Source organism: Pogona vitticeps, chromosome 1 (genome assembly GCF_051106095.1).
Source record: "Pogona vitticeps strain Pit_001003342236 chromosome 1, PviZW2.1, whole genome shotgun sequence".
Taxonomy (NCBI): Eukaryota; Metazoa; Chordata; class Lepidosauria; order Squamata; family Agamidae; genus Pogona; species Pogona vitticeps.
In genome coordinates, this window is record NC_135783.1 from 243,565,156 (window position 1) to 243,592,933 (window position 27,778).

At 40.7% G+C, this 27,778-nt stretch overlaps 1 protein-coding gene across 4 annotated transcripts in view; it reads left to right on the top strand.

The window, feature by feature from the left end:
* SLC4A3 (solute carrier family 4 member 3) overlaps positions 1–27,493 on the top strand; it is a 54,446-nt gene extending 26,953 nt beyond the window's left edge. For 2 of the 4 annotated variants that reach the window (XM_078383477.1, XM_020792061.3), the window contains exons 7-23: positions 7,632–7,783; positions 8,371–8,551; positions 9,177–9,312; positions 10,533–10,707; positions 11,269–11,368; positions 12,312–12,496; positions 13,463–13,679; positions 14,413–14,637; positions 16,799–16,947; positions 18,937–19,131; positions 19,337–19,543; positions 20,241–20,330; positions 23,160–23,326; positions 23,481–23,734; positions 24,107–24,276; positions 24,540–24,713; positions 25,067–27,493. In XM_078383477.1, coding sequence (XP_078239603.1) covers positions 7,632–7,783; positions 8,371–8,551; positions 9,177–9,312; positions 10,533–10,707; positions 11,269–11,368; positions 12,312–12,496; positions 13,463–13,679; positions 14,413–14,637; positions 16,799–16,947; positions 18,937–19,131; positions 19,337–19,543; positions 20,241–20,330; positions 23,160–23,326; positions 23,481–23,734; positions 24,107–24,276; positions 24,540–24,713; positions 25,067–25,144 — 2,855 coding nt within the window. In that variant the 3' untranslated portion in view covers positions 25,145–27,493. Of the gene's footprint in view, positions 1–1,752; positions 2,487–7,631; positions 7,784–8,370; positions 8,552–9,176; positions 9,313–10,532; positions 10,708–11,268; positions 11,369–12,311; positions 12,497–13,462; positions 13,715–14,412; positions 14,638–16,798; positions 16,948–18,936; positions 19,132–19,336; positions 19,544–20,240; positions 20,331–23,159; positions 23,327–23,480; positions 23,735–24,106; positions 24,277–24,539; positions 24,714–25,066 lie in introns of those variants that run through there. The other 2 variants (XM_078383478.1, XM_072985349.2) reach the window with 2 other exon arrangements.
* The last annotated feature ends 285 nt before the right edge of the window (positions 27,494–27,778 follow it).

The following is a 27,778-nucleotide window of genomic DNA, read 5'->3' on the forward strand; positions in this document are numbered from 1 at the left end:
TGAGTTTTCTATTTGAAGAAATGTATAGGTGAATCATATACATGCTTATTCAAATATAGTTCTCTCTGATTTCAGTGGGACTCTATGTGCACAGGTCTATAGATGGCGGCTAATTGTCCCCTACTCTTTACACCAAACATGCTTTGTAAAACCTCCACCTGTGTCTCCTTTGACCATGTTTCTCTCTGACCAAGAAGCCAGTATTCACATTGGGAAGAAACCAGGGCCAAATAGTAGATTCAGTGGAGGGATTTTTCTTGGGGAACCAACAGGAGTGAAAAGAGTTAAATTTCCCCTCCACACTTGCTTGATAATAATAATAATTATGTGCCATCAAGTGTATGAGTTTTCTAGGTACTGAATACTCAGAAGTGGTTCATCCTTTCTCTCGAGGTGGTCACTGTATAGTTTGCCCAACATCATATGAACTGACTATCTTCCTACAAGGCATAGTGGGAAATCACACTCCCAACTGCTCCTCCAATTTACTGAGCTATATAGTAATCTTATGCTCTTACAATTTTCTCATTCTTTCACTCAGTCTTTGTCCTGCACAAACATACACTGCTGAGTCAATTATCATTTTTGCTATGTTTGGTCATTATGCAGGCAATGCATTGTAGGCTCTTATTCCTCCCTTCCCCAAAGTCATTTGTTTTAGATGCCCTCCCCTTCTTTTTCTCCTCCCTGGGGCTAATTCTCTTTCCCCTTCCGAGCATCACCTATGGTTTTCATTACATGGGAGCTGACGCCAATTGTGATTAAGGCAAGCCAGTTCTTATCATAAGTATGGTTTGTAAATTCATGTCCTTTTTAGGCTTTGATCCTTCTAGAATGTGGGACTGGAGGGTGAGCCATTAGAATCATATACTGTAATCATGCAGTTGGAAGGGGCCTGTAAGGCCATCAAGTCCAATCCCCTGCTCAATGCAGGAAAACAAGTAGAAGTATAACAAAGCAGTAAGAAATTAGGAGTAAGAAATAATAATGTACAGTAGTTCCTGCCTTTTTCTAAACCGTGACATATAATTAACGATTGTTTAAAAAATTCTTAAGGAAGCAAATTGAGTACACAAAGCACCTAATAATGCATGTCCAATGATTATATGGAATCTTCCAGAATGTTGGTCTATAGTCTCTTGCAGAAAAACAACGCAATCTTGCAACACTTTACAGACTAGGATGTTTTATTTGGCCTACACTTTTATGGAATGTAGTCAGATGGTATCTGAGGAAGTAGGACATGTTCCGTGAAAACTCATACCAGATCAAACTTATTAGGTTAGTGTCTCAAGAAGACTCTTATTCTTGTCACATAGAATCTTGTTGTTTATCTTTAGTTTAGCCTACATTAGTTCTCCCTTCTCACTTTCTGCACTATGGCAATAAACTGAATATGTCTCTCTTATCTACTGCAAAGGGGTTTCTCCAGGCCTCACTTTGCTGAAAGGAATGCACTCAGACACTGACCTTGCTTTCCAGCTCTGGCCAGAAGTTTAGCGATTGACTTTTATTGCCTGGGGGCTCAGTTTTGTTTTATTCTCTTTATGTCTTTGTTCCACCACATGTCATGGATTGAGCTCATTTCTGACACATTCAGACAGGACTTTTCCTTGCCCCATAGACTTTCTTGCCTGAAAATGTTTGTCATGAATTCTTTGTGCTCTCAGACAATATCCATAATATCTTCTTGAAAGAGTAGACATATTAGATCCAAAGTTCCACTTAGGGGATTACAATTGCAGTTGCCAAAATTGTTCAAAGTGGATATCTGGGACTTTGCGCAGAGGTACATGTATAAGCTGTGCTGTTCTTCCACCCGGGATTCTGGCTCTGTCTGTAATAGCACAGAAGAGACGTCATGGAAATGCCAGCTCTGAGCCCCAGGATATAGAGAAGTCAATAGACTGCTTTCCAGGCTTCAGCGGAAGGAGACATGGAAGGTGTGTGAGGGGGCGCAGCAGCCTGTGCCACAAGCCAAAGAAGCTTTTCCTTCATACATGCTGTGGACTTCTACAGAAGATCCTTCCTCGGCTGCAATGTGCAAGACTATGTATATAGTCTCTTGGACTTGAAGCAAGCTGGTGCAGTCCCTGCACTAGATTCCTCCCTAGACCATGTATGCTGGCATTGTCTCTCAAATATAATCAAAACAATTCCTGGGTGCTGGATCTAGTAGCTTCTTGTGCTACCTGCAGAGTTTCATACAGAAGAAGAAGCTGCATCTTACTGCTTGCCAACGTTGTGATTGGCCCTGATCCCCTTGACGTCTTACCTCTTTAAAGTCATAGCAATGGCTGTTCTGGACAGGGAAGAGGCAATGAAGGAGATGGGAGTAGGAGACAGTTCAGAAATAGGGATAGCTTTCTGTGTCCCTAATTCATTTGCCTATGACGACTTTGAAGAATTTGTGCTCAACTTTGAAGACTATGATCTATGGGAGGCCATCCAGAACCACTTGGGCTATCCCAGCTTGGAACCAATCTGTAAGTATCTGCTGGTGTGCAAACATATATACATACATTCTCTCCTACACCCATTCTCACCTTTGCTTAGATTAACTTTTTTATTGCATGACCAGACTTTGCTTAGATTGACTCTTATCATATGATCATTCTTTAAGATATTTTTAGCTTCAATAGTTATGCACAAAATCATTTCCCTTTGTGACAACTTGCATTTTCCAAAATATTTCCTTCTACAAATCTATTAAAGGAACCAGAATAGTACCCTCCTTTACATCTGGTCATTTCATCTGTCCATGGGTACAAATAAATCATATTTTATTTGCATACACTCATACGTTTGAAGCAACAAACCACAAGTAATATTGTTTTTGGAGGGCAGGGGTGATGAGGGGACAACAAAATTAAATGTAAAAAGTAATGTAATGAGTTGGAATGAGGATGCTTTATTATTTCAGTAAATAATATTTTACATACTTTCTAGAAATTAATTTTAAATAATGTTTAGGCATTTTAGAGAAATTATGACAGGGTTTTTAGATTTTTTTAATGCCGCTTTGAAAAATTAATTAAGCTATCGTGTGTTTTGTTTTGCTTTGCTTTGCTTTGTTTTGTTTTGCGAATACTTATTTTGTTTGAGGTAGTGGATAGAGTGACAGACTAGGATTCAGGAGACCTGAGCTGAAATCTCTCCCCAACCATGGAAACTCATCAGAGGGAGGGACTGGAAAAATCACTCCTTAAAGAATTAAATGTTCTATGATTCTATGAATAGTGTATCTCTCCTACCGTGAAAGTCCTGTTATGGTAATTTAAGTTGGTTCAGACTTGATGGCACATAACACACATAATTTTTAAAACATAGCAATAGCTAATGGAAAGCCACTGAGCAACACAACGAGTTGCTTCTCAAAAACAATTAAAACATACATTGTATATCAGGGGTGGGCAATTAATTTCTATAGGGGGGGCTACATGAAAAATCTGAACTGTGTTTGGGGGCCAAACCAACTTTACTTAAAAATAAAATGAAACAGTGATGCTATGATTGCTTTTATTTTAAACTTGTTAATCTTCATAAATAATAAAGATATAGAGAGTTTGGGACTGGAAGTGTTAACTTGTCCAAAGGTGCTTTTTTTTTTTTTTTTTTTTTTTTTTTTTGGAGGGGCGTAACTTCCCTTCTCCACATAACTGCAGCTCTAGAATTAGAATTTAGGACATTTGATCTCCTGCATCATTTCTGTTTTGAACTCCAGACACCATCCTCAGACTGTGGTCTGTGGCATGGAGATAGCACCAATCATTCCCTCCTTCCTGGGGATGTCAGATCTTGGATGAAGCAAGCAAAATATGGAATTATATACACTCATTACACACAGCTAATTATCATTCCGTATTCTCATACAGAGTTGAATGATTACACTCCCATACATTATACATAGTCTACATATACATGTTTGTTTGATACATGTATGTTGCATACAGGTTTCTGGATTCAGTAGTCTTCATTCCTGACTAAAACTCAAGTGTAAAACATGCCTGCAGAAATGATGGGCATTACATACAAATGCACATAACAGCATCCCACAATAGCATCTCCAAACAGCTTGAGTGCACAACTATTGATAAGCATTTATTGGTTTTTGTCACTCGTGTGTAGTTAAAAATGGGAGGAGATGGAATCCAGCTGTCAGCATGCCTCAAATCAGGGACACAGCCAGTGGGGGAAAAGCCCTCTGGCATAGTATAGATTTAATTTATATTTAATTTAGTGACCCAGTTTTTCAAGGAGTAAAGCTTTAATCTAGCAGCACTGGTAAAAATATTCCTTCTGTTAGATGAGATCATGGAAGAAATTAGAGACTTCAAGTTTGATAACTGTGAATATGATTCCACTCCATATTTCCAAGATGTATTAAGAGTAAGTGAAGAACAGACAGAGATCATAGCAAAATAGGATGGTCCTGAGAATACCTAGGTGGAACTCTGTCCAGAACGTCTATCTTTCACTTATTTTTTACTAATTCCCAATAATTCCACTGAAGTTTGGATTTAAAAATACCACCTTCCTGAGTAGTTGCCCTTGGCTTGAGTAATCAGTGTAGTTGTCTGATTATCAGCTGTTCCCAGATGAGATAGTGCTGCTTCCATCACAAGTGAAAGAAGTCCCAGTCTCTGTGTCATATCGCTGTAGTACGTGAATCTTCTCAATGGGAATTTCTGTTACTATCTCTGACTATAGCATTAGTAGCAGATACTGTACTTGTCTACTTTGGGAATGGGGATGGGAAGTGTCAGTATGTAACCCTTGCTAGATAATTAAGTGATGTATTTTCTGATACGTAACAACAACAAAGAAAAACAGTGCAAAATATACACATGGGCCAAAATCTTGTGGCTTAGTACAGCGGTGCCTCTCAAGACAAATGTAATTTGTTCCACGAGAAGCGCTGTCTTGCGAAAAAATCTCAAAACCCATAGGGAACCTCGCAAGACAAACGAAATTTATTTGTCTTGCAAGGCATCAGTCTCGGGGGGGAAAAACATTTTGCGAAGCATGGTCATAGAAGAAAACATCTTGTGAGGCACCATAGCGATGGCAAAAAACAATTGTCTTGCAGGTTTTTCATCCCGTGAGGCGTTCGTCTTGCAAGGCACCACTTGGTCATAGAAAAGCCTCTTTGGAAAGGCCTATCTGGTGCCTAATGTTAAAACAAAACAAAACAAAAAAGCAAAAATGTGCTTTATTTTGTCAGGTGTTTTAAAATATTGTGAATGTGAGTTTTTGAAAGAGATTTTAGTTGTACTGAAATGTAATATAATGTATAATGTACATCATTCTCTATTGTGTTAGAAATTCAGGATGGTGTACAGCTAAGAATCCTGATATCCTGACAACATTAAGGGCAATACAAATGTTTTCAATAAAATATAGGGAAACAGATCCTGAAAAGCTGCTTCCTCATCTTCCCAGTAGCCACAGATAAGCATAAGACATAGCATAGACTCCCTCTGCCTTTCTCCACTTTTGTTCCATAAGAACAGTAATTTAACAGAGACTTTGCTGCATCTTATGAAGTATATTACTTTAGTCACATGTGCCTCTCTTCAGTTTGTGATGCCAAGGCATCTGAACCTCTTCAAGAATGGTGTTGGAAGACAGATGTGTGTGAGCAAAGTCTCCTTTTGTCACCTCTGTTCCATAATCAGATTTCAGAATGCAGACAAAGGCAAGGCCACAGAAGGACATTGTACAAAAGTAATGCTTTGCATACAGAAAGACCCAATTTCAGAAACCAAAACTCTACATTGAAGTCTTAACCTTATTTAAATCTTACATGGCTTCAGAGAAGCTGTTGTCTGTAGTGTTCTTGGCTGTTTTAGATCTGTTTGATTTTAATGAGATTCTTGACATTGTTGCTAATCAGTAAATGTTATGCTTATACACTATGCAGTTTAACTGCAAAAGATTCTTGTCACTGGCACTAATTTTACTGAAATACAAATAGCTGGTGGTGTTAAACTGCAATAACATGATAATGTGAATCTCTTGTAATTAAAATAAGCAGGTTCAAAGAAGCATATACAGCACTGGTTTATTGTAAAAACTTTATTTCCACTCTGATGAATGAGTTCAATAAATGTTATACCATTATGATGTTTCTGCTCTGGTTAAGCAGTAACTGTGTTACTTGAGCCATGATTAGCTTGCTGGCCAAATGAACGATAGGTTGGGGCTATCTTAATATAGAGTAAACAGGATATTGACTATAAGTGTCTTATTGAGGATATTTACTCTGGTTTTGTGGCTGCATGTTCCTTGCTATGAAATAAGATGTAAATGCTGCTATTAATTCCAGGTAGCACTGCAGTTACTTTATACAAATTAACTGAGCATACAAAACAACATCTTTGGAAGTACTGTGGTTGATAAGTATATGGATTAGGATGCAATGCTGTTGCCTATACAGTGGACCCTCGACTTACAGACAGCTCGACTTACAGACTTTTCGAGTTACAGACTTCTCTGGCTGCAAAATTTAGATTCGACTTGCAGCCGGAGAATTGACTTACAGAGCAGAAAAAAACCAAAATGGAACAAAAATAGAATAAAAACTGCTAGTTATGGGATTAATCGGTTTCCAATGCATTGTAGGTCAATGGAGATTCGACCTACAGACTTTTCGACTTGCAGCCACCGTTCCAATACGGAGTAATTCCGTAAGTAGAGGGTCCACTGTACTTCAGCTGCCACAATCTGAGCATGTTTGTATTAACATGTATCCATAAATGTATTGGACTAAAACCACCAGTTGCCCACTTCATATTTAAAGCATATTTTCAGATTGGTCAAAAATTTCAGTATGACTCTATATTAATTTACTTCCATAATGGTGCTGGTTCTTTGCATAGTTCATGTGGATTTCAGTAGATTTTTTTTTAAGTTATGCTGGAGGAGCAAAAAGGACCCAAGAAGATGGTTGCTCAAATTTAAGGTCATTTAAGTCCATCTTTTTGAACAGAAGTTAGCTTCTCTGTTCTATGCCCTTCAACATCTGTCATCCCTCAGCTAGTTTAAGCAGTTTATAATGAGTGTTGTAAGGCAATAACATTTGGAGGGTCACAATTTCTTACCTTGTTTTATTACATTGCTGTTGAGAAGAAAGTTCACTTCTCTAATCTTGAAAGTGCTATGCCATTTCATGGACTATGTCAAAAAAGTTGGATTCTGTGCCTTGTAGAAGTTGAGCAAATTTCTCTACATCTGTTTATTTCTCATAATTTATTTCACTTTTGGTAGACATGGAGAGGAGTAAGGAGTACTATGAGCTCCAGCTCCAGCTTAATTTACTTACAGTATCTTGATACCTTTTCCATTTCCTGAGTTTTTACCAGGCATTGCAATGCCCACATACATGTTCTCAAGCCTATCTTTGCAGTTAGAAACATGGGCTCTTCCAAACCAAAGTTGCACTCCTCAAAGTTGCAACTCCTCAATAGTTGCACTGTTAACTATTGCATAGTTACAAGAAACCTGTATTTCCATGGTACAGCGATGTCAGGCATACAGACCCACCAATAGAGAGAAAAGACAGACGTCTTGACAATGCATTTTAATTTATCAGTTCACTTGCTCTTATTGCTCTACTGCTTCTATTCTAGGCCATCGTTTTGAAGATAATCCAGGAGTAAGGAGACATCTAGTAAAGAAACCCTCTCGGAACCAGACTACCAGAAGCAGCAAAAAGTCTTTGTCTTCACAGTCTGTGAAGAAAAAGAAGAAGAAGAAGAAGCTTGACAGGAAACCCCACGAGGTACCATAAATAATGGTCCTGCCCTGCTGAGATCCCACAATGTGCAGGCAAGATTGGCAGCTTCACGGGTGTGCTGGTCATGTTGCACATTGGTGAGTTGTTTCTCATAGAGACAGTGGCAATCGTCAGTGTAAGACTGTATGCCCACCCTCCTCCACCATGGGCATACAAGGTTCATGGCACTGATGGTATAAGAAAGTGATCTCTGACCAATCTGTGATATTATCCCTGGGTTTCTTTTGGTTTCTTTTGGTCCAGATCCTGATTTCAGAGAGGAAATAGCTGGGCTGGAATGGGACATCATACATTAGACACCAGTCTCTATCAGACCCATAGGAAAAGGACAGGCATATATTCCTTTAGATTATCTCACAACAACTTTTGTAAACATCTTGTCATCTACAGGACTGCCTGTGCCAACAGGGCAGAGCTAAAGAGCACGATTGCATCACTATACCACCCTTTGACAGTAACAAAATTTAGGAATGGCATTCCTGTGAATGACCCTACATAGAGAAAACAGCAAAAAACAAAGTGAAATGCTTGTAGTTCAGTTGTTTGGCTTGCTTCTTTCCTTCATGTGCCAGGTATTTGTGGAGCTGAATGAATTAGTTGTGGATAAAAACCAAGATATGCACTGGAAGGAGACAGCACGCTGGATCAAATTTGAAGAGAATGTAGAGGAGGATACAGCACGCTGGGGGAAGCCTCATGTGGCCTCACTTTCCTTTCGCAGTCTTCTGGAGCTCAGGAAGACTATTGCCCATGGTGAGTAACTAAGAGGGAATGTGTTCTGGGGTTTATACATTGACAAGCTACTGATCAGATATAATCTGACTCACATACGAAGGCATAAAGCAACAAGCTCTCTCATGGTTCATGCTTTCCTGGGAGAAAGAAAGAATGACATAAAGTTATGGCCATCATGAAGAGTTGCCATCTAATTGGCAAGTTGCCTTACACCAATATACAAAGAGTCCTAGTTCTCAGGCTGGCTGAGCAGCATGCTAAAAGTTTGGGCAAAGGAAGAAGTCACCAAGTTTTCAGTGTAAATTAAGGCTTGCTTCTATGTTTTTTCCTCTCTCAAAAAAGTTAGGGTCAAGACAAGATTCAGAATTCCAATCCAGATTTTAAAGAGCTCTCAATAGCAATCTGTGAAAGCTATAAAACCCATTAAAAGGGTTTGCGTATTTATATGTGTGAATAAGCATTACTTCTTCCTACCTAGAGGAACTTTTAAGGTTGCCAAAGGGAAGGTAGTGTGCACGAAGGTGTCCTTTGCACAAAGAAAGGGGTAACAGAACATCTGTCTCCCTGAAGGATCTTTTAACTGAGAAATCTCTGAGAAATTTAGATCTCAGTGATCTAAATCTGTTGGTCTTCCTGTTCTAAGGTGCTGTTCTGCTGGATCTGGAGCAAACAACATTACCCGGTATTGCTCACCTGGTAGTTGAGACCATGATAATCTCAGACCAGATCAAGGCTGAAGACAGAGCCAATGTGCTGAGGGCCTTGCTGCTCAAGCATAGGTGAGTGACTCAAACGAGAAATATACTGGTTGAATTCCAGTTGACTGCAGTTCCACCAGCATAACTGTTGATGGTGTCATCAGCCCATTATGTTACTCTTTAATTTAATTCAGACCTTCTTGTGTCTTCACCCCAGGTTTTAAGGTTTCCCAGTGAACCCTTTTGAGCTGGGCAAACACTTGGGAGCCTCAGGCTGAGGAGGGTAAACCTTTAACATTGGGAAATGTCTGCTAGATCACACCGGTGGCAGTATTAAGCCAACTGATGGTGATCTGGCAGCAACATTCCAATATTAAAGGCTTCCTCCTTCTGTTTTGAGGTTCCCAAAAGCTCCCTTGACTCAGAGAGACTCAGAACCTGAGAGGGTGTAGGGCTTGAAAGCTTTCAGCTAAAACTAAAGTGTGTGTGTGTGTGTGTGTGTGTGTGTGTTTTCTGTGCTATCAAGTCAGAACTGACTTATAGCAATCCTAATAGGGTTTTCAAGGTAGGTGAGATATTTAAGGAGTGTTTTACCAGTTCCACTGCCCCAGTGAGTTTCCATGGCTGAGCAGGGATTCGAACCCTGTTCTTTAGAGTCCTAGTCCATCACTTTGTCCACTACACCACGCTGGGAATCTAAACTAAATTAAATAGTAACGTTGTGGGCTGATGCTGTTATCAGTAGTTCCATCCTTGCAGTTACTCAACAGGGTTTCAGCCACTGGTTTGGGATTTGAGAGACAAGGAAGGGCATAAATGGAAGAACTATTGAAGAATAAATACTATAGAATGTGAACACTAGCACAGTACAAAGGTTGGAGCCTAAATGTTACACAAATGGCAAGGCTGACAAGGAATTGCTTTCGAGAATACAAAGAATAAGGGACTTTTTCAGTGTTTCAGTGGACCCTGAGGTGGTAGCAGAAAAGTTATGATGCACAGAGAGATTATATATCTTGGACAGGTAAAACCTGATCTATATGTGAAGCTGCAGGGCATCTTATAGTCCATGAAACATGCATGAAGGGAGGCCAGGGCTTTGCAGTATATAGGGGCCAAAAAAGTAGATATTTGCTGTTGTGGACACAGTAAATGTTTCTGTAGAAAGGCACTATCTTTTCACTTTAGTTGGCTTTGGACATCTGGTTCAATGTGAATTTCCAGAGAGTGGCAATGACCTTTAGTCAGAGAAACCAGGTCAAGGTGGTGTAGTTCTTTTAACAGTGATGTTGCTTCCTCAGTCATCCCAATGATGAGAAGGAGGCATTCTTCCCCCGGAACCATTCCAACTCCAGTATGAACTCTATGGTAGGAAACCACCACCACAACCACACCACTGACACGTGCATGCCATTGATGGGGGAAGACCACATTGAGATGACAGAGCCCAGAATCCATGACCCTGACTTCAGAGAGGTGAGTGAGAAACAAGTAGTGTGGCTTAATTGTTTTAAAAAGCAAATATATTTAAAGCTGATAATGAGTTAGAGAAAACTATGGGTACCTTTATTACTGAGTACTTTGTGCTAAAGTTTTTGTTTAAAATGCTGAATTCTGCAAACCATACAAATCAAGAAAAGGTGCACATAAATCAGTCTCTTACATAATGTACTCTGCTTGACTAGTCATAGGAAGAAACAAAGAAAAGTCAGAGAAGTGCCATTGGTCAGGAGGTGGTAGGAAAAGAGACATGGGAGTGGTTTGCTTAAAGATTTAGAGGCCTGAGAATGAATGAATAAATAGATAGCTGTGTAGGGCAGTTTTGTAACATATGCTAGAACCATCAGTCTCTAAACTTGCCTTAAATTAATGCATAAAGATGCAGAGTACAGCAGAGGATTAAAGGCTGTGCCCTGTGGGACCTCAGTCACCAGAATGTATTCTTTCTGCTTTCACAGCCCATTCATCTTGTAGATACAGAGCTATCCAGTGGTGTGAGACAGCTCTGACTAATCAGAATCTTTTTAATTGAGACAGAAAAGCATGCACCTTCATAGCAATGAGGGACATCGTGGCAGATATCTGAAGCTGATGGAGAAGATTCCTGATGATGCTGAGGCCACTGTGGTACTTGTTGGTAAGGAATCCAAAACCAACATCTACTAGAGAGTCTTGACCAGGCCTTATAGAATTGGAATACTTACAACATTCCCCAAAGCCCTATATGCTGCTCTTGTCTCTCCAGGGATCAAGTACAGTTTGTTCCATAGGTCTGTTTCCTTACCTGGTAAAACTTTTTAGTCTGATAACCCACTTCCTGCAATACATATGCTTCATATAATTTTCCAGGCCTCTGGAAAGAACAGCTCATGAATTGAAAGGTAACGATTCTGTGATTAAAAAATTGTCCATATCCATAAAAATTAGAGATTCACTGGCACTGTGTTTATATAGAAAATACCCTATTTGTAATTTCTCCCAGCAACTGATTTTTAAGAAATGTTAAGAGATTTGTCTTTGTAGTACAACACATTATTATTCAAAATTATTCTTTTGATGGGATGAGGTAATATTTTGAGATTCTTTCAGCTAACACCTGCAGAGATGTAGACAGAAATTCACAGACTCATAGAATTAGAAAGGTTTCTGAAGATCATTTAGTCCAAGCCTCCCTGACAGGTGACTCCTTCCAAATATACAGTTCTATGACACCAGCCATTCACTGATAGCATCATCTTCCCTGAGACTCAATCTGGAGGGAAGCTTCTGAATTTGATTCGTCTTTGAAGTGGGTTCAGTATCAAAAAAAGGTTGTCTCATTTAATTTAGATTCCTCTTTTTTGTTACAGTCTTCCTCTCTGCTCCTGCAAAATTAGGAAAATAACTTTCCAAGTGCCTCTTACAGCCACTGTTTAGATTATCAGGAGATAGTATAATGATGACACTGCTAGAAGCCAGTTGCACCTGAATATGCCCACATATAATATACCTGGACTCCCTAATTCTGAGACTTGCTTCCAGAGAGCAAAGGCTTTTGCTTTTATTCTACTTAAATGATTTAATACTTTTCCTTCTGGCAGGTTGTGTTCAGTTTCTTGAACAACCAACAATGGCTTTTGTTCGTTTAAATGAGGCTGTGTTCTTGGAGTCAGTTCTGGAGGTTCCAGTTCCTGTCCGTTTCATCTTTGTCTTACTGGGACCGAGCCAGTCCAACATGGATTATCATGAGATTGGACGCTCCATTTCCACCCTCATGTCAGACAAGGTGAGATGTTTGCTCTTGGTTCAGGTTGGAGCTAGAGAATAGAAGGTAGTGGTAGTAACAAAGGTGCTACCGAGTTGGGCTTTAGATGAGAAAATCACAAAGAATCAGGGGCTTTGCATTCACTTTGTGGAGAAATGTGGGACAAATATGACTCAAATGTGAGTCAAATAATCAATCAGTTAAATAATCAAACATATAAATATATGCATACCTACAGGGACAGAGGAATAAGCTCCGTTTCTCCATGCCTTTGATGTACATTAAAACTATAGAGAACAAATGGGTTTTTTTCTTCAGAAAGAGAGCAAGGTGTCTTTCTTCAGAACCAGAACAGAAAAGCAAAGGGTTGCATATGTGTCTTTGTGTGAAGAAACAGAATGTTTAATCTCACAGTTGATTCCATTCTACTTACTGCAGAACAGGTGCAAGTCAAATGTGTTAAATAACATTGAGTATCTAGATGGGTAGTTGAAGGATAAAAAGAAATCATTTACTTTGGTCTTTGGGTAACCAAGGGAAAATTTCTTCAACCTGATTCCTGATTTAATCACATAGTTTAAAAGAGAGTGCTATTTTAAAGTTGTATTTGAAAAAAATACGTATAACGTCCTGTAGTATGTTCATACCTGACAGTTCAGTATGAACTTCACCAGCTGCACTGTGTGAGAAGGCAGGCTGTACAGTAGATGATGCCTTGGTGGGTGTACATTTACATTCGTGCATATGGAATCAAGTTTCACTCAGGCTTAATATTGAAGATTCTGAGTGAAAGCTCAAAAAAGGCATTTTCAATGAACATCTGCTCACATTAACAATAATTTTAGAAAATACCTCTCGAACAAACTCCCAAAACAAACTCCCAAAAAGCAAAGCAAAGAGCAATATAATGTTGCTGATGCCCTAGGTACAGAAATAGTGCATCGATGCTCTCTACCTGCCTGACCATATTCCCTTATTGGCTGACAGCGTTTCCATGAAGCTGCTTACATGGCAGACGACCGCCAGGACTTGCTCAATGCCATCAATGAGTTCCTTGACTGTAGCATCGTCATCCCCCCGTCAGAAGTAGAGGGGAAGGATTTGCTCAAGTCGATTGCCACCTTCCAGAGGGTGCTACTGAGGAAAAGGAAAGAGAGGGAGCAGAAGAAGGTTGCCAAAGAAGGGAATGTCCAGGAAGCCAAAGGTCCTTCTCTCCTATCTTTTGCACTCAGTTGTTCTGTTTTAAGCCTTAGGTAGAGTGGGTAACAGTGGAAACAGTCCACAGACATCTCTTTATCAGCTGCCCTACTACATGGAGACTTCCTGAAAGTTATTGGAGGCAAGTAAGAGGAAGTGAGAGCCAAGTATTTGTCTGATTACTGTACCTGTTGGAAGCTAATGCCAATCAAAGGTTTCTTGTTCTGCTTTCTTCTTGTTGTACCTCAAGACCTTATATCTTTATATAAGTCCCACAAGCATTAAAGAGAGTGCCTTCTCTCAGTCTCCCCACTTTCACAAACACATTTAGTGAGGACTTGGGAGAGGGCTTTTCGTATAGCTGCTCCTAGATTATGGAACTCTTTTCCTTGGGAAATTCAACTGGCTCCTTCCCTACTTCCTTTTTGCCAGTACAGTAACTGAAAACCTACTTCTTTTGGCAGGCTTTTGGGGAGTCAGCAGGCAATTGAGTTGGAATGATCTTTTAAAGTCTGATTGACAGTAATTAAATAATGTTTTTAAGTAAGTAAAATAATGTTTTTAAATATTTGTATGTCATAGTTTCAACTTTTAATTGTTATGTTTTTAATTGTTTGTGGGATATAAATATTTTTCTATATTGCCTAGAGTCTCCTAGAGAAAAGTGAGAGAGTGGATGGTTGGATGGTTGGTTGGATGGATGGATGGATGGATATGCCATCCTGTTTCCTTCTTTCCAGAGCTGTGTGAGGTGAAAATCGAGGAGGAAGAGGAGGGTGAAGAAGAGGATGACCCTCTGAGGCGTACTGGCATTTTCTTTGGTGGTTTGGTGCGAGACATAAAGCGCAGGTACCCCAAGTATCTGAGTGACCTCAGAGATGCCCTGCACAGCCAGTGCCTCGCAGCCGTGCTATTCATCTACTTCGCTGCTCTCTCTCCTGCCATCACCTTTGGGGGACTGCTAGGTAACAAGTCCACCCTCTTTCTCCTTCTCTTCCTCCCCTGCCCCACCCTTCTGTGCCCAAGCTGGTTCCTATTTGCCTGTGCAGCCCATTAAGTTGAGCAGGATTACAGGAATTTTTGCCTGTGCTTGTACTAGTGAGATGGCTGGGGTTGATTCATCTGTGCCTGTGCACATGCTGGCTAAGAGGGCAGGCTTGGTTTGGCTCTTGCAATGCCCAAACGAGTTTGGCTTTGTCCCATTTCATTCTTGCCTGGCTCTGGGGCTTCTCAGTCTCTGCATGTCCTTTGCTCATTCTATATAGAAATGACAACAGGATATTACTGCTATTAATAATCATTCTGTGCATTCTTTGATGGTTCATGGGTGCTAGTATATTTATTAGTTCTTGAGCACTGAGATGTGCTGGGTAGGTATGTGAAACAACCATGGCAAAACTAAGCACATCTAATTTTGACCAGGTCTTGAATTGAAGCATTTTTGGAACCCTTTGCAGGTTATCTTGAGTTCTAGTACAGAAAAAAAATACAAAATGTAGAAGTGATAAAAAAAGAGTTTTAATGCAAGGTGCCATATAATAAAAAAACAGAATAAAAAGTAATGGAACCTTGACCACAGGCATAAATTCTAATCTTTCTGCTCATGTTAGGGGCAAATTGAAACACAATGGCAAGGAACTAGAAGCAGGGAAAGAAGGTACTGTTTGCTATACTGTATTACTGTTTTTACTAGGATACTTCCACTGCCTTGGAAGACACTGTTCCCTTTTATGAAGGTGTATTGATTTAAAAAACAAACAAACAAACAATGTGGACACTACCAAGAACTTACTTCAACAGATTACAGAACTCAGCTAGAAAGTGTCTCAAGCCCTTGCTGGGCTGTCTAACAGAGATGTCTGATTGTGAAGTATTATAGTCTACAGCTGGAGACCTTTTAGAAATTTACTGCCGTTAAAAGATGCCAGTTCACACTGAGGGTCCATCAAGAAATCCTTGTTCAGTTCTTTATTTGAATATTTTTAAGGTGTCCTTCATTCAGTAGATTCCTATACACCATAATATACTATAAATGTAAATAAATTTATATAAAATAAAAGTACAAGTAGAATAGTATGTTATAATAAATATTTATCAAATGTCCACAAAAGAGTACAACGATTACAAATAAAGTGTAACTTTTTAAAATGCCAGGACAAATAAACATTTTTAACCAGGAACTATAAAGATTGTGTTTTTCTGGGTCTGGCCACCATGAAAAAAGGACGCTTTAATTAATAAATATATAATACATTTCTATAAAAGGAAGATATATAGAAAATTTTAAAATATGGGCAGGCTGGTATAGGAATAGGCACACTTCCTCTGTTTGTATCAGAGTGTTACACAATTTAGAATTACAGACATAGATGAAAAATACTGTAAATAAAATTAAAACAAATTAAAATGTTCAGATATTTGGACTATTTTTAACCAGAATTAGGCTACTTCAATAGCATTATCTTAGCCACTTGCTAGATGTTCTTTTGTACAAATGGCAGGGCATAAATTGCATGCATGTAAGTGCTGCATTGAATGAATTTCTCCAAAGACATAAAAAATTGTCCTGTATCCAAGTAGCCCCATTTTACTTGATTATTCTTTGATCTTCCTACTTTGCTTCAAAGTCTGTTCAGATGGTCCAGATGGTCTAGCTAGAGTCTGGTGAGAGACACTCTTTAGCATTCAAGCATAATGTACTCTCAATCCCAGATATTGAGGTCTTCAGACATTATGTGCCAATGACATGAATTGGTTAAGAAGCAAATGGACAGCCAATCTCAGTCTTCCAAAATTGGAAGGATATGATTTCACTAGTTAGTAGTAGTTAAAACTATGGCAACTTTGTTATTGAATAATTGAAATTTGCTGATGCTTTCTGGGTCTCAAGCAACAGGACTAGAATAAGGAACACTGCTGTGGAGTAGGAGATGCACCCTCATTCAAAACAAAATTGAATATATACCTGGTGGGACTCACTCACAATAGCAACAGCAACAAAAGTATATTATTTAGCCCTGTGATGAGACTTGGAAGAAAAATCTATTAGTTTTCCCTGTGGTGAGATTTGCATCCTCCTGCATCAAGAGGAGGTGTGCACATGTCTTTGATACTTTCTCTCTACAGGTGAGAAGACAGAAGGCCTCATGGGTGTTTCAGAGTTGATCATCTCCACATCAGTGCTGGGTGTGCTCTTTTCTCTGCTGAGTGCTCAGCCTCTTCTTGTCATTGGCTTTTCAGGGCCCCTGCTGGTCTTTGAAGAAGCTTTCTATAAGGTACCTGTAAACAGGTGTCCTACTTGCTTTTACATCACCATTTATTTGTATATATGTCTCCTGTGTCATATATGGTTTTACACTGATTCTGATGTATCCATATACAGTGGTGACTCACTTAACAAGCGCACCGTATAACGACGAATCCGCATAGCGATCCCTTTTTCGGGATTGCTAATGCGGAGGCATACCAACAGTCGCCATGGGCAAAACTCCCATGGCGACGATCGGTAAGCGTTTCGCTTACCGATCTTCGCTTTGCGATGCCCATGGATCACCTGTTAGGCGGTTCCAAAATGGCTGCCGGAAGCCGAGGGCGCGAAAATGGCTGCCGCTATGGAGGAAACTTCGCTGAACGGTAAGTTTAGGGCCCATTGGAACGCATTAAACGATGCTTAATGCGTTCCAATGGGTTTTTACGTTCCGTTTAGTGATGTTTTCACATAGCGAGGGTTAATCCGGAACGGATTAACCTCGCTATGCAAGGCACCACTGTACCCGTGCAGTTTATGATTTCATCATTCTGTCCCTTTGGTCTAATTTATACAGTACTTGGGTGGTGTGATGACCTCAAACATTTCATACAACATGGTAGCAGAACCGTATTTTAAAAATGCCCAAAATCCTGTTGCCTAGTGTAGTAAGTTCCACTAGAGTAGTCTCATGGACTCAGTGGGGATTTGGTGAATCAACTCCTCCATAAATTCCATTAATATAAATGGACCTACTCTACGTGCAGCTTACTGTGCTAAAGTAAGTCGCAGCTAGTGTCGGTCCTTTTCAATCAATGGAACTTATTAAGAAGTTGACTCACCAGGTCCCTGTTGAGTCAGTGGGCCTACTGTAGTACATTTTGGGCAATCTCTGAAGTAATACTCACATGTGCTAAAAAGGCTTCAACTGACTTACTGGAGCATGTGAAAACGAAAGGTTTTTGATCCATATAAGATAGTTTCTACCGTTTTCTGCTCATTTACTGATTTCAGAAACTACCTCAAGTAATCTATGTACTAGGCATTTCAAAACTGTAAGTGATGCCATACCATGAAAGACTTGTCTTGCTGGTCAAATAATCACCACAAATGTACTCCATAACATTTTGAAACCTACATAATCGATGTGTACTACCCTTTCTTGAAGAAACTTTTTGCCCAGACTGGAGAGTGCTCCTCCATAGGATAGGAGCATTGTTCCCTGTATAACGTAGTAGGATAATAAAATGTTTTCATAGAATCATAGAAAAGTGAAGTTGGAAGGGGCCTACAAGGCCATCAAGTCCAACCCCTGCTCAATGCTGGAATACAATCAAAGCATATCTGCCAGGTGATTATCTAAATTTTTCTTGAACGCCTCCACTGTTGGCCAAAGAGACTGCTATATAGTGGTGAACCAAAGGAGTTGTTATTGGCTAACATTGCTTCCATTTCTGCTTTTCTGGGCCCTCTCTATTCTTTGTCTGCACAGGAATTTGCCCATGGTATGCTTAGTGACCTTATGTAAGTTTAGTGACTATGCGAGGAAGAATATTTGCAAATTGTTGAAATGGTGCACATGAAATGCAACATAGCAAGATGTGTGAGGGGTTGACTGTGAGCAAATGTGTCTCAAAGAGCCCAGTAGAATTACAGCGGAGCAACATAATGAATGTGGGCAAGCAAGCAGCACAGCAAGAGGTGGAACTTAATGAAATCTTTTGCTTTGCTTTGCTTTTTGCTCTGCTGTTTGATACTTCTTTCATAGGAAAACAGAGAAGAACTTACAGTTACCAAATTAAACACCATCTGACCTCTTTTTTATATAAGCCTCTGATTATTGTTATCTTTTCTTGAACTACAAACATGGGGGAGGGGTATCAAAATCTAGCAAGCCACAGTCACGTGTTGTGTGTGAGTGCTGGAAAATGGGCTAAAATGTCTGAAATATGGAAGTGAGAAAATGTTCCTTGGCTGCCTCTCTTCTCTCTGTCACCCCAATTTTTTTCTTTGTTAGTTCTGCCAGAGCCAGGGCATTGAGTATCTAACAGGCCGGGTGTGGATTGGCTTCTGGCTCATCGTCTTTATTGTCATCATTGTGGCTGCTGAGGGCAGCTTCCTAGTGCGCTACATCACCCCCTTCACCCAAGAAATCTTTGCCTTCCTCATCTCCCTCATCTTCATTTATGAAACATTCTACAAGCTTTACAAGGTAAGCCTTTCCTTGGATCCGTTTGTCTGGCTGCTGTGGTATCAGTTCTATACCAAGCCAACTGTATGAAATAAACTATGGTCTTCAGCTTTTTGCCAGTTATTGATTACTTCTTGTAGTGCTGTGCCTGAACAGAATGGATTAAAAGTTTTTCTGCCTGTTCAAATGGCTCAGAATTCACCCTTATCTTATATGATATTCCTAGATATTTACAGAGCACCCACTTCTGAAGTTCTACCCACCATATCTTCAAAGCCGTCTAAATGCCACTTCATTTTCTACTGATTCCACAACCCTGGACACCCAAATGCAGCCCAACACTGCCCTGCTGTCCCTCATCCTCATGCTGGGGACCTTTTTCATTGCCTTTTTCATGCGCAAGTTTAAGAATAGCCGATTTCTGGGAGGGAAGGTAAGGCTATGGTCACGCTTCAAACAGTAGGAAATGTGGCTTTTTTCATGCAATTATTTCAGATGGGTTGTCTTGTCTTTTCCACTTTATACAGCAAATGACACAAGGGTTTCATCTTGTAGAGTAACAATAACCTTCTGATGCCATTCTCTGTATAGATTTTTAAATAGTAGCTATGGAGACAAAAATCTCTCTCCCTCACTGGGATACTGACATTCAATTTGTCTTTAGGAAATGCTACTGTTCAACAACCAGTACACTCTAAGCCTTCTAAGGCATATCCCTAAATTCTCCAAAGATAATTTTGAATCTGTCTGGGCATTCCTATGTCAAGAATAATAATAATAATAATAATAATTTATTGTCATTGTAAGTATATACACATACAACGAAATTCACAGACACCCAGAATGGCTAGGGATCCTTAAGGATCCTTAAGGATTGGCACTGCAGTGCAGAGGTACAAAAAAAAAAAGTCAGCGCTCTTGTCCCCTGTCCAATAGTGTAACTTCCTCAAGCTAGAATAGAATCACTACTCTCTCAAATATTTTCAGGCAGAGTCATGCCATGGTAATCAAGTCTTCAGTAGAGTGGAATGGACTAAAGATCTAGGTAGGGTCTCCGTTGGGCTCAGTCCTGCAATAGCATCTCCAGCCTTTCCTGTGCTCATGCTTCATATCTCGCATTTGCTCTGCAGGCCCGACGAATCATTGGAGATTTTGGAATCCCTATCTCCATTTTGGTCATGGTTCTGGTAGATTACACAATCACTGATACATATACACAGGTAAGTGTTGCATGTCTCAATCTTGCAGTGTCTTAAGGGAGATTGCTGTGGCAGAGCTGGGTGCAAGCCTTCTCAAACAATGTAAAATTCAAATGCACAAAGAAAGAAGAGACAGTCCTGTTAGCAGAAAGCAAATCACATTCAGCTATGGGGCATGTTATTGAACTAGTTTCTGCTTCCCATAGTTGGATTGTTTGTGGAATGTGTGTGGTCATTTTATTTAATCATCAAGTACAATGTCGGCCTTTGATTCAAGACAGTTGTGGCAATTCTGTTAGAGGCAGGCATTTCTTTAGTGTCAGTAGAGGCTAAGGGCTAGAATTCCTCTCTAGAGTTGGTATTTTCGTCTTAGCAGTGGGCAAGCTGAGTGATCATCCAGGGTGCCAAGGTGAGCTAAATGGAGCAGCAAAATGAGTTGAGGGAGGCTTCAAGACACTCCAAGTTCAGTGTCTGTTTTTTGAATGTACTGTGAACAGTGAGTTACCAAAGGATGAGAACTGCTACAAATAAATAGCAGATAAAAATTAAAAGTAAAATGTATCATAGTTCTGCAGTGTTGCAAAGCGCATTGCCACAGCAGCTAAGAAATCAAGATTTTGAACAAGGTAGCTCATGATTAAGTGGTGATCTTTTAAGAGTCACCAATGCCATATCACAAAGACCTCTATGGAATCCTAGAAGTGGAGCACAAGTGCATGAAATAGAAAAGCAAATGGGAGGTAGCTCACTTTTTTGATAGAAAAGGATAGGAAAACCTGGGGGTAACAGGGCTTCTTATACTGCTCTGTTTTGCAGTCTTGCAATCTTGATAATATTGCAAACCTGCTAGGCTGACTCCTGCCTCAATCAACTTTTGTCAGCACAGCATTGGTCTTTCTATGGTTGTATTATTGGTTACTTACCCTCCATAAGAGCACAGAGTATTGAGCATTGGTTACTTTCTAAGAAATGAGTAGACAATTAATCAGAGCATGTACCTCTGTAAAGTTCAGAGAATGCCCCAATACAAAACTGATATAAGGGATAACTGTCCCACAAAAAGCCTATAACTAATCACAACCAAATCATATATTTGAGAGATGCATCACATCACCACAATTAGTTGACTTACTCAAGCTTTTTCTGAATTGATTTGATAAACATATCCGTAAGGATAGTGGTAGCCTGTGCAGCAGTGTGTTTTATGAAATGACCCCAGTGCTCTAGAGAAGCAATTACAATGAGGGGGCTTGCCATGTTATTACTGATCAGTATCAGGATGTGTTAGTGAAGGCAGAAGGTGGCTTAGTCACACCACATGCATGTGCAACTGCTGACTGGTTAGCTATCTCACCTAGCAGCAGAAGCACCACTTCAGTCTGGAACCAAGCAGTTATGTGGGTCTGATTGAACCATCCACTGACTCTATGAACACATGCTATGAACACCAACATTTTGCACGAATGAGTAACAAATCTGGATTAGCCATAAGGGTGTGTGCACACTTGGGCTAACATACCATACAAAAGTTGCTTATGAATAGTCAAATAGGGTTAGAACAGAGACAGGACCAAATTCTGATTAGAAAAGGGTTTTGTTAGCTGCATTCCAATAGTGGGTAGTGTTAAGAGTATGGAGTTGTCCTGATGTAATTCTTTCCAAGGCAGACATTTTCTCATTATGCATCCAAAGCACAGCTCAGTTTTTCTTCGTGGCCTCTTGAAGAACTACAGTTACAGGTGAATAACCTGCCTTCTATACAACTGTAAGCCCAAGTGTAGCTGACATATGGGGAGCAAAGTACAGTTCAGGGTGCAACTAGATGGGGATTTACCCTGCTGTTTGGTCTGCTGTGGGGACAGGCTGGTTCACTCCTTTTCCCAGCAACCACATGACATAGTGCCATTGCAAACTAGTCCATTCCTAATGTATTCCAACTGACACATTATTGGCTTCCTCTCAGGGCCTATTATTTTTTAGGAGTGGGTTTGGTTCCATCACATGTGATCACTGGGATCGAACCAAAGCAGAAGGCTTAAACTTTCAATTTCCCAAAAGCATTAAGTGACTTAGGCGGATAGCTTAAGTCACTTAACTATATTAGAAGCTTAAAGCTTCCTCTGCTCCTCCATAGAGGAGAGAGGAGAAGCAAAGGTTGTTATTTACTTTTTAAAAACTTATAAGACAGTGCTGATATGCTATGTCTTTAAGAAAAATATATTCCCATTGTGAAACTAGGCAACTGCTCTTTGGATTGAATTCTAGATCTGTGTTGGCATTCTACAAAGATACAGTGATGCCCCGCATAGTGACGATAATCCGTTCCGGAAAAATCGTCGCTATACGGATTTGTCGTTATGCGGAACAAAAAAGCCCATAGGAACACATTAAAACACGTTTAATGCGTTCCTATGGGCAAAAAACTCACCGTTATGCGAAAATCCTCCATACGGCCGCCATTTTCACTACCCGGTAAGTGAGGAAAGGGCATGAAAACACTGCAGGCAGCCATTTTTTACCCGGCGGCCATTTTGGAACTGCCAATCAGCTGTTAGAAAAAACATCGCTATGTGAAAATCGGTAAGCGAAACAGCTTACCGATCATCGCAAAGCGATGTTTTACCATTTGAAACATCGCAATGCGATCGCAAAAAAGCCATCGCTATGCAGATTCTTCGTTAAACAGGGCGCCCATTATGCGGGGCACCACTGTATATACAAGGCTATGATTTCATTTAGAGCAGAGGATATGAATGTTGCTCGTGTGTACTATTTTACATGCCTCAAACAAGGATTTTAGTTTACTTTGGGTAACTCTCTCTTCCTCTACATTTTGTGTTCTTGCCACAGAAACTGAATGTCCCCTCAGTGCTGTCAGTCACAGCCCCAGAGAAGCGTGGCTGGTTCATCCATCCATTAGGCAGCAAGCAGGCTTTCCCCATGTGGATGATGTTTGCTTCTGCCATCCCTGCCCTGCTAGTCTTCATTCTTATCTTTATGGAAACCCAGATCACAACGTAAGTACCAAACTTCCTAAGACAGGCACAGAACATTGTACCCTAGCACATTTTGGGTGCTAAGCAAATGTTCTTCCTCATACTAATGCTCTCCAAAGGCTGTTAGGCTGTACCTTGAAACTTACATATATTCTACTTTTCTTCTCTTTTGCAGCCTGATTGTCAGCAAAAAGGAACGGAAGCTGATAAAGGGGTCAGGATTCCATCTTGATTTGCTCCTCATTGGTACAATGGGAGGGCTCTGTGCTCTTTTTGGACTGCCATGGCTCACAGCTGCCACTGTCCGCTCGATCACCCATGTTAATGCTCTCACTGTCATGAGCAAGGCCATTGCACCTGGCGAGAAGCCAAAGATTGAGGAAGTGAAGGAGCAGCGTGTGACAGGAGCGCTCATTGCTAGCCTTGTTGGTGAGGCCCACACACAGGAGCTTGTTTTCTGATGTGATTGTGTGTATTTTAGCCCATCTGATTGAGTTACTTGCTCAGTGGGAACCTTTCTGAGATGTAGTGCCTATCTCTACTTTGAGACATTGGTGTGAGGTGGGGGCCCATGAATAGGTGGCCCTGTAAGTCTAGTGAGCACTTGCACAAATGTATTTAACCTGTAGACCTTTTTTCCCAGACCTTGAATCTATGTATCTGACCATGAGGTTCTATCCTATGTAGTTACATAGATGCAGATGTGTATCCACATCTGGATTGTCTCATATTTCTTAACATGATACAGGGGTACATTTGCCTGTGAGAAAGAGAATACAACTCTATGTCCTGCTCTTGTAGGCCTGTCCATTGTCATGGGGAGTGTATTGCGCCAAATCCCACTGGCTGTGCTGTTTGGGATTTTCCTATATATGGGTGTGACATCGCTGACTGGCATCCAGCTCTATGAGCGGCTCCTCCTTATCTTCATGCCATCCAAACATCACCCTGATCATGTCTATGTTGTCAAGGTAGGTGTACTGGGGGAGCTGATGGAGATCAAAGGGTACATCTTGTGGTTGGCAAGCTGAATAACATGGAAAGAGGAAGAGGGAGAGGTGGGGAGGCCATATAGTGGCTGGCTGGATAGGCAGAAGAAGGAAGAAGTGAGTTACTGGCTGATTTGCCCCTCAAATTGACAAGAGATTGCCCTTCTGTATGAAGATCAGGTACATTGTCAAGTGCTTATAAGCTGATTTGCCAGTTTTGCATAAGGTGACTAACTTTCCCCTAGGTGAAGACATGGCGAATGAACCTCTTCACATGCATCCAGTTGGCCTGCATTGTGCTATTGTGGGTGGTGAAATCCACAGCAGCATCGTTGGCTTTCCCATTTGTCCTGATCATGACAGTCCCTCTGAGACGGTTCCTACTGCCACGTTTCTTTCAAGAGAGAGAACTCAAAGCGGTAAGGAAATCTTATTGCCTGATAACTGAACTTGTGCTAGGATACTCAGCTTTCATTCAGCAAAATACTGAACATGTGCCCATCTAATTCTGGTAGATGAATATAACCTCAGTCTGGGGGCTTTGTACTGCATTATGATAAAGACATGTGAAGTAGAATGAATATTTGTGCCACTTTATTGCACCGGAGTAGCTGAGACTGTTTTGGTACCCACATGATACATTTTCCCATAGACACCAAAAACTGCCATCAGCCTTATTGGGCTCTGACCTCTCCACTCTGTAATAAAGGTGGTACACTATGGTTAGATCCTTGCTTATTACTGTACTTTCTTCTGTCCTTCCTGTTTGCAGCTGGACTCAGAGGATGCAGCACCAAACTTTGATGAAGATGGGCGGGACGAATATAATGAACTTCACATGCCTGTATGAGACCAAGCATATGTTCACTGGCCTTCATTCTTCCCTGGCCTCGTGGGATAGGCCTTCTTTCCTTATGCTGTCCCTGACCAAGAAAATCAGAAGTGGCTTTGAACTGGTTATGGCTGTGAACCATCTGGCAGCTGTCTCGTATCTTTTAGGGAAGCACCAGCTCAGAAGGAAATTTGGGCCAATCAAAGCAAAAGTTGCTATCTTCTTCTGGACACATAATATGGGTCTGGACACCACCCATATTCCTCCTCAGACAGATTGTGACAGTGTTGGTGCTGTGCCAGAATAGATACCTTAGCTGGCTCCTGTTAGTCTCCATTGCTCAGAAGACAAGGAGACTTCACTGCTTTGCTGAGGGAGAAACAGCAACAGTTCAGCAAAGAAGAAGGAAGAGAACAAGTAGGCCCTACCAGAAATGTCAAGTGTAATGCTGTTCATGCAGAGCTAGCAGATTCCTGGGGTTGGGAGTACAACTGGTATCTCCATCTTGAACCTTACTCCCATGACTATGACCAGGAACATCCAACAGTCTCTTTATTCATCTGCTGTTCTGCATTATGTTTAGTTGGGAGTCCATGGAAGATTCTGACCCCTTCTATCTGTGGAGCAGCAATGATGAATGCTCAAGATAGCAAATAATAGTATGTGCATGTGCAGGGCCTTTTGCACTCTGGTCTGCCCTGCAAGTGTAACATGGGAACTTGTGCAATATTAATATGCACATGTATGTGCTCGTGCACAGCATGGTGCATGTTCTCATTATCACTCAGGGCAGCCATAAAGAATAGACAGTGTATGATGCAAATCTTTACTCATACAGGGAAAAGATGAATATAGCAACACTTGCTTACATAACCTGAATACCAGGAGCAAGCTAAACTAATAATGAAGTGAAGACTTGCATTATTCATGTAGCTGCCATGGTCAGGAAATTGTCACACAATTTATACACCACTCTTCTGGTGTCTTTCTCCAGCTTTTGACAAAGGGCATCATAGGATGCAGTTAAAGAAATGGGGATCACAAGGAGCTCAAGTTAAAAACCTAACTTGGGACTGAATTTGACCTTGGCTCAGGGTCTTTTTCATGCCCAGCAGAAAATAGGAATTCCCAGTATCAGTGCAGTAAGTAAGAAGCAAGAAACCTCCACAGCATCTAAGCCAGGTATAAACAATTGCCCTTTAGCCTTTGTATTTGCCTGATTAAATGAATAGAAACTTCAGCCCCTTCTATCAGATTCTCCAGCTCCGCCTTCAATAGGTACAGTTTTATCTTGTTCCTACTCTAACCTCCTTCCCACATCCCTGCTCCCCCCCCCCACGTCTGTATGATTGTTACATTTCTTACTATATTCTTTGTCATGCAGTGGTTTCATCTGCAGTAACATTTTTCATCAGGGTCAAGTCTTCAGAATGGCCACAACAGCCCAGCCTCAAAACTGGAATGAGATGTTTCTGGGAAGGTGGGTTGAGGTACTCTGCCCTGCAGCTTTAACTTTTTTTCTACTACATGGAGTTTCTCTTCATTAGTCCTTTGAGAGTTCAGTGGCTCCCAACTTCCTCAACTTCACCTACCATTAAACCTCTCTGCCTCTTCTTCATGCACCCACTTAAGTCATCACCACTACAAACAGCTTCCCTGATATATTCTACTTCAAAGGTCATATACAAAAAAAAAATCAGATTTCATGTAAGAATTATGTTGTGTAAGATACACATCTGCTTCAGTCTCTAAATCTGAATATTATTTTTAATACCCTTGCTTCTCTTTGGTGAGTAGCATGTGTTCTGTCCCATATACATGGCATAGCCGATGAGACTGAGCACATGCACAAACAGCATGCCGCTGGAGTTCAGTGCAAGGGTCCAAAAAGCGGCTTCTCTTCCCTTAGGTCATCACAAAGAAACTTTAATACACCATTAAGTCCTGTTCTGTAAATCTGTTGTATTAGATTATGTATGTGGAAAAATGGGGTGTTCAAAAGTGCCAGCTATGATTCTTGTCATGACCACACATAGAGCCATCAGGCTTTAGAGTTTGGGTCATGGTTCTACTCTGGGCCATGGCCCACACTCTGTTAATAAAATGGAGGCTGTCCCTCCCCACCTACCTCAGGGGCTGCCTGCTGTTGGCTGGATAGTTAAGAGGCCATAGGTATTCCTCTGCTCATTCCCAGCTGGCTGCCAGCCTGCCCCACCTACAGACAGTGACCTCCAGTGTGCCCTCTGTAGCCAGGATAGGAAACCTGAATAGTTTGAAGCAGAGCCTCTGGTACTTTGCCTGAGCATTGCAACTCTTCTGAATGTAATAGGAATGGATATGGCTGCACCAATAAACCTTTCACTTAAATGTTGTCCATTGGTCCTCTTCTGAGCTGCAGAAATGGGGAATTCAGCAAAAGAATAGCCACTCAAAACAAATGATCGGGTGCAACATGTACACTAAAGACATTATCTTCCTAATGCAACATTACAAAAAAAGGCATTGCCAAGGTACATGGTATACCTCAATAACGCCTTTCTGTGGAAAGTGCAGACACTTGTGCCTCCAATTATTCTGGACCCAGAAACATTAATCTTACTAAGACTAGACTATTAACAAATGATGCTGCATTGTACCAGGGTCAGACCCTCG